The sequence below is a fragment of the Mya arenaria genome, chromosome 7 (assembly GCF_026914265.1).
Source record: "Mya arenaria isolate MELC-2E11 chromosome 7, ASM2691426v1".
NCBI classification, from domain to species: domain Eukaryota; kingdom Metazoa; phylum Mollusca; class Bivalvia; order Myida; family Myidae; genus Mya; species Mya arenaria.
In genome coordinates this window covers 25,783,665-25,795,956 of record NC_069128.1, presented here as the reverse complement: position 1 = coordinate 25,795,956, position 12,292 = coordinate 25,783,665, and the positions used below count along the sequence as shown (strand labels likewise).

Genomic DNA, 12,292 nt, shown 5'->3' with positions numbered 1-12,292 from the left:
TAGCGGAAATAACTCTAATCTGTCTTTGTCATGGCAATTACTGGCGTTTGAAGTTATCGAAGTAAATTGATGTCAGGATGCACTTTGAATTATGGCAAACGTATCGACTTATGATATTTCACAACTTATATAACTCGAAAGAATTATACAAAAATCAAGGCATAAGTCTGTTCAGTATAAGATTCACTTTGTACATCCAACCTTCAATGTTATTTATAATTTGAATATTAATTGACAACTAAAACTAGCCAATCAGATATCTTGCGTTTTGTTATATGACACATTACACTAGTATATGACTGCAAAAAAAAGTTTACGTTTGAACTCTTCTGTAGCTTTCGGGATTTTTACCAACTATGGATAGTATTTATAGACAATGAGGTTTTGAACGAAAGCATTTACCACATAATATGCAGCTCTAAGATATATATAATTATGTATTTCCACTGCAGCCTAAATTAAAGCTGTTCTCTCACAGATTGACAGTTCTGACTTTTTTTTAATTTTGTCTCAGAATCAGCTGATTTTGGCATCAATGCCCTCAATTCAGACATTTGACAACTGCCCAAAATATCATTTTTGTCTTAGAGCGTTAACAACGCTTTTTGCCATAAAATATCAATTTTCGAAAAATCTGTGATCTGATATTTTATCAGCACTCTTATATCACTGGTTTCCAGACATTTGCACAACAATTCGCTAATTCAAAGACAAAACAATAAGAAAGTTTTAAAACGGTCAAAATGTGAGAGTGCAGCCTTAAGTTCCACAAATAGTAACAAGTCGTACTTGACGGTACAGTCTCCCGTTCTTCAAGGAGTTAAGTGTTCTTCTCCAGTGACTAAGAACAGTCTAGTGTCTAATGAGCTGCTCAGACACAAATAAAATAAGCCCTAGCTGTTAACTGGCATTGGCTGCATTTCAGCGTACACCCTAAACTTCGGTCTTGTTGTCAACAGCCATCTCTAGCTCAGTTATCTAATATTTCTCTGCATTTCCTTTTGAAAATGAATATGAGATCCTCTCATCGTTGACGCCGAACATACGCTGCAATATATGTAAACTAGTGATCAATGCGTCTTTTAATTTACTTGTCTTCCCATTTACAATAAGCTCTGGATGATAAACTTTCCTTGCAAGCATAAAAGACATATTACAAAAGAATATTTTAAGCGTAAAAGTGGTCTAGTGGTAAAGGAGTCGACCTCTCTGTCCATAAATTGTGGGTTCGGGCCCCACCAGAGTGAAATTGATTTAATGGTAAAGGGTAAATGCGCTACAATATGGCGTTCTTCTGAATCTCTAGTCTTCTTTAAACATGTATTGAAAGTTAGAAATCTATACTTGCAGCGTTGATATTTCCGGAAAAGACCAAGGCTGAGTTGACGCTGGATTTCCGCTACAGACTCGCGTTTTTCCGCAACTCCAGTCGCCTACAGACATTACAGCGGTCCGTGCTGCTGACCAGGTCAAAAGAGTTTAAACAACTGGTAGGTTGTGTTTTAACTTTTATGTTTGATGTGAAGCTGATGATGCAATTTACTCTTGTTTGATTCGCCTTCCGGGCCCAAAGGGTCACTTAACAAGTAGGTATTTTTCTAATGGACATTCTTAAGAAACATCTGAATGTGGATATAGTATGCTATCATATATTTGATATAATATTTCTTAAGTTCATAAGCTAAAGCTGCAAGTAACGTTTTGTTTTTAAACACTATTGCACATCCCTACCTGTTAAACTGGTATGTTGAAATTTCGTTATGTCTATTTGGTTATGAATAATATCATCATCATTGTCATCGTCATCGTCATCGTCATCATCTTCTTCTTCTTCTTCTTCTTCTTCTTCTTCTTCTTCTTCTTCTTCTTCTTCTTCTTCTTCTTCTTCTTCTTCTTCTTCTTCTTCTTCTTCTTCTTCTAGTAATTGTATTATTAGTATTAGTAGTATTAGTAGTATTAGTATTATAAGTATTATTTGTGCATATTAATGTATTGCAATTAATATTTTTATAAACTGAATAAAGCAATGTGTTATCAATATATAGATCGATTAATTGCTTAATTACTTGCCTATGCTATAAAACAATTTACTCAATCACCATTTCATGATTACCAACTCTTTTTATTGCAATCGATGCAAATATAGGGAAGATAGATTACATAAGATAACAAACGAACACATTTGAAACTAATTTCCTAATTGCTGGTTATGTTCTGAGGAATGAGTTATTGTAATATTGCACGCGATTCGTTGGTTGGTCTGTATTGTTGTGTATGAGAGATCAATGTTTCTTTTAATCTACTGGCCTTCCTATCTGCATTAAGCTCTGGACGATAAACTTTCCCTGACAACAGTTATATTACAATAAAATATTTTTAAGCGCATTAGTGTTTAAGTGGTATATGTGTCCGCATCTATACCAAGAGGTCGTCGGTTTTACCTCCGCCAGACTGAGAGTGGATTTTGTGGTATAGATGTTCGCCCCTTTACCCAGATGTCGTGGGTTCTAACTCCACCAGAGTGAGAATGGTTTAGTGGTATAGATTTCCGCATCTATACCAAGAGGTTGTGGGTTCTAGTTCCACCAGAGTGAGAGTGGTTTAGTGGTATAGATTTCCGCATCTATACCAAGAGGTTGTGGGTTCTAGTTCCACCAGAGTGAGAGTGGTTTAGTGGTATAGATTTCCGCATCTATACCAAGAGGTTGTGGGTTCTAGTTCCACCAGAGTGAGGGTGGTTTAGTGGTATAGATTTCCGCATCTATACCAAGAGGTTGTGGGTTCTAGTTCCACCAGAGTGAGAGTGGTTTAGTGGTATAGATTTCCGCATCTATACCAAGAGGTTGTGGGTTCTAGTTCCACCAGAGTGAGAGCGGTTTAGTGGTATAGATTTCCGCATCTATACCAAGAGGTTGTGGGTTCTAGTTCCACCAGAGTGAGAGTGGTTTAGTGGTATAGATTTCCGCATCTATACCAAGAGGTTGTGGGTTCTAGTTCCACCAGAGTGAGAGCGGTTTAGTGGTATAGATTTCCGCATCTATACCAAGAGGTTGTGGGTTCTAGTTCCACCAGAGTGAGAGCGGTTTACTGGTATAGATTTCCGCATCTATACCAAGAGGTCGTGGGTTCTAGTTCCACCAGAGTGAGAGCGGTTTACTGGTATAGATTTCCGCATCTATACCAAGAGGTCGTGGGTTCTAGTTCCACCAGAGTGAGAGTGGTTTAGTGGTATAGATTTCCGCATCTATACCAAGAGGTCGTGGGTTCTAGTTCCACCAGAGTGAGAGTGGTTTAGTGGTATAGATTTCCGCATCTATTCCACCAGAGTGAGAGCGGTTTACTGGTATAGATTTCCGCATCTATACCAAGAGGTCGTGGGTTCTAGTTCCACCAGAGTGAGAGCGGTTTAGTGGTATAGATTTCCGCATCTATACCAAGAGGTCGTGGGTTCTAGTTCCACCAGAGTGAGAGTGGTTTAGTGGTATAGATTTCCGCATCTATACCAAGAGGTCGTGGGTTCTAGTTCCACCAGAGTGAGAGTGGTTTAGTGGTATAGATTTCCGCATCTATACCAAGAGGTCGTGGGTTCTAGTTCCACCAGAGTGAGGGTGGTTTAGTGGTATAGATTTCCGCATCTATACCAAGAGGTCGTGGGTTCTAGTTCCACCAGAGTGAGAGTGGTTTAGTGGTATAGATTTCCGCATCTATACCAAGAGGTTGTGGGTTCTAGTTCCACCAGAGTGAGAGTGGTTTAGTGGTATAGATTTCAGAGTGAGAGCGGTTTACTGGTATAGATTTCCGCATCTATACCAAGAGGTTGTGGGTTCTAGTTCCACCAGAGTGAGGGTGGTTTAGTGGTATAGATTTCCGCATCTATACCAAGAGGTCGTGGGTTCTAGTTCCACCAGAGTGAGGGTGGTTTAGTGGTATAGATTTCCGCATCTATACCAAGAGGTTGTGGGTTCTAGTTCCACCAGAGTGAGAGTGGTTTAGTGGTATAGATTTCCGCATCTATACCAAGAGGTTGTGGGTTCTAGTTCCACCAGAGTGAGAGCGGTTTAGTGGTATAGATTTCCGCATCTATACCAAGAGGTTGTGGGTTCTAGTTCCACCAGAGTGAGAGTGGTTTAGTGGTATAGATTTCCGCATCTATACCAAGAGGTTGTGGGTTTTAGTTCCACCAGAGTGAGAGCGGTTTACTGGTATAGATTTCCGCATCTATACCAAGAGATCGTGGGTTCTAGTTCCACCAGAGTGAGAGTGGTTTAGTGGTATAGATTTCCGCATCTATACCAAGAGGTCGTGGGTTCTAGTTCCACCAGAGTGAGAGTGGTTTAGTGGTATAGATTTCCGCATCTATACCAAGAGGTCGTGGGTTCTAGTTCCACCAGAGTGAGAATGGTTTACTGGTATAGATTTCCGCATCTATACCAAGAGGTTGTGGGTTCTAGTTCCACCAGAGTGAGAGCGGTTTACTGGTATAGATTTCCGCATCTATACCAAGAGGTTGTGGGTTCTAGTTCCACCAGAGTGAGAGTGGTTTAGTGGTATAGATTTCCGCATCTATACCAAGAGGTCGTGGGTTCTAGTTCCACCAGAGTGAGAGTGGTTTAGTGGTATAGATTTCCGCATCTATACCAAGAGGTCGTGGGTTCTAGTTCCACCAGAGTGAGAGCGGTTTAGTGGTATAGATTTCCGCATCTATACCAAGAGGTCGTGGGTTCTAGTTCCACCAGAGTGAGAGCGGTTTAGTGGTATAGATTTCCGCATCTATACCAAGAGGTCGTGGGTTCTAGTTCCACCAGAGTGAGAGTGGTTTAGTGGTATAGATTTCCGCATCTATACCAAGAGGTCGTGGGTTCTAGTTCCACCAGAGTGAGAGTGGTTTACTGGTATAGATTTCCGCATCTATACCAAGAGGTCGTGGGTTCTAGTTCCACCAGAGTGAGAGCGGTTTACTGGTATAGATTTCCGCATCTATACCAAGAGGTCGTGGGTTCTAGTTCCACCAGAGTGAGAGTGGTTTAGTGGTATAGATTTCCGCATCTATACCAAGAGGTCGTGGGTTCTAGTTCCACCAGAGTGAGAGCGGTTTAGTGGTATAGATTTCCGCATCTATACCAAGAGGTCGTGGGTTCTAGTTCCACCAGAGTGAGAGCGGTTTAGTGGTATAGATTTCCGCATCTATACCAAGAGGTCGTGGGTTCTAGTTCCACCAGAGTGAGAGTGGTTTAGTGGTATAGATTTCCGCATCTATACCAAGAGGTCGTGGGTTCTAGTTCCACCAGAGTGAGAGTGGTTTAGTGGTATAGATTTCCGCATCTATACCAAGAGGTCGTGGGTTCTAGTTCCACCAGAGTGAGAGTGGTTTAGTGGTATAGATTTCCGCATCTATACCAAGAGGTCGTGGGTTCTAGTTCCACCAGAGTGAGAGTGGTTTAGTGGTATAGATTTCCGCATCTATTCCACCAGAGTGAGAGCGGTTTAGTGGTATAGATTTCCGCATCTATACCAAGAGGTCGTGGGTTCTAGTTCCACCAGAGTGAGGGTGGTTTAATGATATAGATTTCCGCATCTATACCAAGAGGTCGTGGGTTCTAGTTCCATCAGAGTGAGAGTGGTTTAGTGGTATAGATTTCCGCATCTATACCAAGAGGTCGTGGATTCTAGTTCCACCAGAGTGAGGGTGGTTTTTATGGTAAAGATTTCCGCATCTATACCAAGAGGTTGTGGGTTTTAGTTCCACCAGACTGAGAATGGATTTTGTGGTAGGGTGTCCGCCTTTCTACCCTGCGGTCGTGGGTTTGAGCCCCATCGGAGTGAGAGTGGATTTTGTAGTTAAGGTATCCGCCTCCCTATTCAGAGTTCGTGGGTTCGAGCCCCACCGGAGTGAGAGTGGTGTTATGGTATAGGTGTCCGCCTCTATACACGGAGGACGTGCGTTCGGGTCCCACCAGAATAAGAGTGGTCTAGTGGTATAGGTGTCCGCCATTTGAAACAGAGGTCATTGTTATGATCTTTACTGGAGACGTATCATGGTCTCTCCGAAAGGAAGCGGTTATGGTTCCAGCCAAGGAAACGGACTCCAGATTTATTCATTTTATATTTATATTGCTTTCATCCTCGAGCTGTTATTAACTGATTTTATCCAAAATGAAACTTCAGAGACAACAACAGATGTATCACACATTATTGCTATCTGACTCGGTTTAAACAAACACAAATGAGAACATTCATGAAATATTGTCTTTGAAAAATATATAATATAATAATAATCTTGACAATATGATATACTATAATTGTATAACCACGTCAAAACATTGTTTAAAATAAAGTGAAAATCAATGTAGGCTTGAATATCCTCGACTCGTTTACGAAGACTTTTTTCTTATTTCCCTAGAATTGCTGGCTGCCAATATCAGTCCCCGATCATCTCCATATTGCCATCAATGTCAAGGCTGTCGGAGACGAATACAACACAGTTGCCAGTTCAACATTGGATGTTGCTGACAAAGGTACCTTGGTGTTGCAAGGGAGTGGGGCTGGGAATTTGTTGGTATCAGAAACTGTATTCACAAAGCCACTTTTCCAAACATTTGGTTAAATGAAAACTACAGGGACAATCAAGTTAAATTGAACCATGATAATCACAGCCACAATAATTACGGCATAGTGGACACTAAATGACAGACGATACAACAAACATAATAAAATGAATTACTTTAAAACTAGTTAAAATTGTCCTCATCAACAGATGGTAGGTTGTGAGTTATTTTTGTTGCTTGCATTGTAATGAGCTATTTTTAATTGTTTTATCAACACTTATTCTTAAATTAGGCTTAGACTTGTTTGCATATGAAGAAACGATGGCTTGCATTTGATTTCAAGCTAAGAATCATCATCGTAACTTACGGATAATAAAAATATTTGCCTATTACGAGTGGATATGATATAGTCAATATATCCTTAGAAAACTAAATATAAGATTTCCCATTGTGTAATAATATACAAATGATGATAAGTGGATAGTCCATCTGCGTTGTGTTTTTGTGCCGTAGTGTGTCTCTCGCTTATGCACCAGTCAATTGTAACCACGCCCCTCCTGTTCCGGGGAATAGCGGGGACTTTGACTTTCGGTCCAGCCAAGCCCGGGTAGAACCCCCAACCTGCCGGGGCGAACTGCTGGTAAAATCCCCGCCAAATGCCCCCGCACCCCATGGACCCTAGGTAAGGCCCATTCCCCACTATATTTGGCGCAAAGACAATACAACTGCATTTGACCGGCACTGAGGGGCCACCTGAAAGATAAAAACACGGCCCATTTACCCGGCTGTCCCGGTATACTCCCGGACCTGGGGGGAGGGGGGGGCGTGGCTACAATTAACGGGTGCATTAGTAGTGCCTGTTAGGCGTTGAAACTTGTGTATTTCACGTAGTGTATGATAGGCCGTAAACTTTATGTCTCTTACCTCAGATAAGTAGATCCAATAGTTAAACCATGCTAGAAATTCTTATATTGCCCACTGGAACTCCTTTTTAATGGTCACCACATTGTTATTACCTCCCTTGTTGAAGACTGCCGCCTGAAGCATCATGGAAATCTTGTCTTGTGGCAATGTTTAGAACGCTCATTATTTCTCTCTTTAAATGTCACCATAAAACAGTTTTTACGCACCTTTCAAGAAATAATGCTTCACTCTCCTTAGAACTATTTAAAGACCGATTTGACTACTAACATAATCTGAATCACTGCGCGCATATCCATTACAGCCACGAATTATCGCATATCCATACGCAATTATTTTCATTTAGCACAAAAGAGTTCCAGCAAAAAAATACTCTTTTAATTAATTTTGTTTAACTGAGGTGGGAGAAAAAGCATCTACCATAGCCGCTCGTGTAAACCTCGTTTCCGCAAAATACCATACGCTCGGGTCGGAATGAACCTATTTTACACTCTCGGCCATTGAAGAAACTTATAGTCTCTTAAAAAATGGCTACTAGGATTTATCCATGTGGTTGATGTTGAATTTATAAAGGTCTGCCCGCGCCCTATAGTGACTGCATTATGGCTTGACACCGTCACATCCCCAAGTGTGACTGAAACATATTTTTGATGCCAAAGGGGGAGTTTTATTCCCACCGTTTTGTGGGATAATCGCTTAACTTGGATTTATCCCTGTACTTTCCAATGTACTATTATGAGTGCGCTAAAGTATGCAATGTTATCTAGTGAATAGAATGTTATTACATTAGAAAGAAATTACTTATGTTTATATTCCGATGCATTTGGTTAAAAGGCTTATTGATCATAAAGCACGTTAATTTCATTTATTAAGCATGAATTGTGAAAATGAACAGCTGAAGGCCAACGCTTCTCAGATATGTTGCTATTTGTACGATTAAAGAGTTGGTAATAAAGACTATACGATTGCATTGTACGGGTTTTCAATTGTATGCGATAATTGCAGACATCAACACTTGTAAAGAGGGATGCCAGCCTAGTGACATAATGTTCAACCCATCCTACCTGTGCTCGAAAAATGGAACATTTCATCTCAAGCCGTCGGCACGAGTATTACGCGTAACATTTTCACCATTTGGCAAAGGTCGAACTACACTTAAGCACTGGTCAGTTGTAAGTATCTTAAATATATGTTCAGATGCAGTTTATCTTGAAATGGCGGCTGGTCAAGAGCCCTGTTTGAATGATAGTTCACTCTCCCCAGAAAGTAGATCCATATATTTGGCCATAGCGGAAATCCTTATCTTGCCCACGGGCAAATATTACAAAAGTTGCCGTAAGTAAAACATATATATATATTTATTTTGTTTCACTGAGGTGGGAGAAAAAACATATGTCATGGCCGCTTGTGTAAGATACATTATGTAGTTTCATCCAAACCATCGCGCAGTGTGTTCTGTGGAAACTCGGTAAACCTCGTTTACGCTTGGGATGAATCTATTTTACATGAGGGACCATAGATGATTCTTATAATATTAGTCGAAAACCTAAATCTGCATAAGAGTGCTCATGTAAACCCGTAAAGTGCAGAATACAGGCGTTGACCTTACCGTTTTATCGTCAGTTATGTTTTTTTCAAGTGTGTGTTTTAACATGTCGTATATATTTATAAATATTTATACAGATTACTTTAACACCATTCTCCAATGATGACAATATCGTTCTGACGTGAAGCATAATAAGAATAAAACAGAAAAAAATCTAACCCTTACCGTAACCAAACCATTCTTTTTGGTCTTTAAATGCCCTGGACTTTTACAATTTCATACAAGATGTTTCAAACGCAGACCATAGAATTTGTCCCTGTAATTTATATCTCATTATTTTATTCCATTCTTTTTTCAGACCAATTCAAGCATATCATTTCAATTTAACGACAAATACAATGGTGTTGGAAGGCTTGAGGTATGTCAGTGTATATACTACAATATTTACAGAAATGCATCCCTTCTTTGTATATATAAAGTAAATCGGTCCGTATATTACTGTATATTATTAAAAAATCCAGTTTTATGACGCCTCGGTCCATATATACCTTCGGGGGCTGACTGGTCTCTCCTTATAATGTCATATGACCCCTTGTGGTATGTTATATTTCTTAAATATACCAATGTCCGTACTTTCAGTACCAAATTTGAGATTAATTATAATAAAAGCATAACTTAAAAAAGAAAAGTGCACCATAAGCACATCGTATAGTTGCATTGTAATAGTTGGACTGTTTATCATTTAGTAATGAACGTTGCAGTATTATGATATTGCAAGTTCAGTCTTTATTGGTTATTGAACATTCACATTGGTGTTGGATTTCGTTGGATGCATTTCAAATTCATTATGTTTGCAACATGCTTAGCATCGATGATGAAACTTAATTGATTTACCCTATTCCTTTTTAGGTCTCATATAGAGAACTAAAGCGAGACTTCTACTGCACTTTATACAGTGACGTCAGAATATTTTGTGATCACGTGACATCAAAACCCGACCCGCAGGGTAAGTTGATATACAAACAATCTAGAATAAAAGATATTGTGTTTTATGTGTGTGATTTCCTTTGCAATTTTGTTTATGGGCAGGTTTAAAGGCTTGATTTTTCCAATTAAGGTAATTCAAGTGTTTCCGTTTGAGCTGTTTTCTTTGTTGAATGTCAACAGAAAGCTTTTGCCAAATGAAAAATTGCAACCTCAAAATGGCCGGTTTTCAGTCTAAGTGAATCCATTCTTGTAACTATTTTAGCAATTTTATATTGAGTTTGTGCATCATTTTCTTTTCGACGGCTTGTGTCTTTAACATGAGCACTATACGGCCATTGTTTTTATGTTTAAACACCTTTTATGTCTGGCGTGGAAGTTTTATGCAGTTTTTGTTCGATGGGGAATCAGAAAAACGTGAAGCAGTGAAAGTGTATTAAAGACATGAGCTGTAAGACATCTTGGTATTTATAACAAAAGGCAATGACTGTGTTACCCAATAAGAGCGTCTCGAGTATTTGTTATGCAAAATTACCTATCAGAAGTATACTATTCTAGGAATTCATTTATCTGCTCATAAAATGATCACTCTTTATATCAATGCAGGAACTCATGATGTCACAGAACGTCTAGTTAAGATAGGTACAAAAAATGTACACTTTGACTAAACACACAGTTTCAAGTCAGGCAATCTTGTATTTTCACTTTATAAACATGCAATCGTTCATCTTAAACATTCAATAACTTTTTGTTTAAGGCCTCTAGAAACATAAGTTAAAAACACGTGTGGCCTCCGGATAGGCGTGTTTATATTGCGATAGAATTAATATAAACTTACTTACAAAATCAAACTGTCCTCCGAAAACACCAAAATAATTTAACAAAAACCGCCATTTTGTTCCGCACCTAACATTTCCTTCACTTAAGCTTCCGCGAATATAACCTACGTTAGACCCCCTGGTTCTATAGGCATACGGAAATTTTGATATTACTTGTGCTCTGGTCTGCACAGATCCATGTGACCCGAGCCCCTGTTTGTATGGGGGCTCCTGCACGGTTGTAGAGGCTCGCTACAATTGCACGTGCATACATCCGTATCACGGTCGACGTTGTGAGAGTATGTGTTTGTATGTCCTATGTTATAAAGTCGATTGTTCAGAACTGTGTTAACAGCTACCAACGTTGTTTACGATATCATTGTTAACTTTAAAGTGACACTCATATTCAAAATCAATACATACACATGTATAACAAACATACATTTTGAGTGATAAACCTTAAACTACTGACTAAATAATGCATTTATGGAAATTATTATTTACTGATAACAAGATTGTAAACGTGTGTTTAATAGCTGAATATTCAAAAAAAAAAATTGTTGGCGAGTTCTAATATTTTTTTCTATGATCTACTTTCGTCTCATAAGGTAGAAATGCCGTGGTTTCTGCACTTTTCTTTCAACTTAAACTTGGTACCCATCATACCAACCGTTGTTTATGATATTTATTCATCCTTTTTTGTATATTAAAACAATTGTATTAATTGTGGTTCATCTTATTTGGGAGTAAGAGTGGATCTTTATTGACTTTAAAGTCGTTACTTCTCATGAAGTTTTTTTGAATCACTTGTGTGCTACAGAAGTCGAATCCCGTGTGCTCGACCTCCAAGGGACCGGCGAAAATACCTCGAGCCTCAGGAAGTTCGAGCCAAGTGGGAACTATTACATTTATTAGAAACAAATCTGTCTTTTACAACCAGTTCGAGCCAACGAGAAAATCGAGCCAAGCGAGTTCGAGCCAACGGGGTTCGACTGTATGAAAATTGCGTAAAACTGTTATAGCTGTATTTGTTGTATTCAAATATGGGAGAACATCATAAAACAGCCCAATATGAATAGTTAACAACGTCAACAAAAGAAACAAAGTTCTGAACAATCGGCTATATAATATATTATACTATGTGTGATGTGTTTAATGTCTATAGTATTAGAAATGTTTAACACAAATGGTAAAAAATAAATGGCGAATTAACTGTAGTTTTGATGCAGATGTAAACTATTTCTGAAACGTTTGAAAAACGTATCAATGGGATAGTTATAAAATGTATGTTTTTTAAATATGTAAAAGACAATTAGAAAATAAAAAAGTGAACGATAACTATTCCGTCGGGGAAGGATTCGATCCTTTGTCCACTCGGCCTAAATTCGGAGTCCACTGCGCAATGGTTGGCACTTGAAAATGTATAAAACTCACTTTATTATAGTAGGCAATTTGTGGTGGAATTTGTCAACATTTCA

At 39.0% G+C, this 12,292-nt stretch overlaps 1 protein-coding gene across 3 annotated transcripts in view; it reads left to right on the top strand.

Annotated features, from left to right (window-relative positions):
- Positions 1–12,292, top strand: part of LOC128239965 (uncharacterized) — a 67,237-nt gene that overhangs the window by 37,785 nt on the left and 17,160 nt on the right. For all 3 annotated transcript variants that reach the window (XM_052956433.1, XM_052956432.1, XM_052956431.1), the window contains exons 4-8: positions 1,351–1,490; positions 6,401–6,515; positions 8,472–8,638; positions 9,371–9,430; positions 9,922–10,018. In XM_052956433.1, the coding sequence (XP_052812393.1) occupies positions 1,351–1,490; positions 6,401–6,515; positions 8,472–8,638; positions 9,371–9,430; positions 9,922–10,018 (579 nt within the window). The remainder of the gene's footprint in view (positions 1–1,350; positions 1,491–6,400; positions 6,516–8,471; positions 8,639–9,370; positions 9,431–9,921; positions 10,019–12,292) is intronic.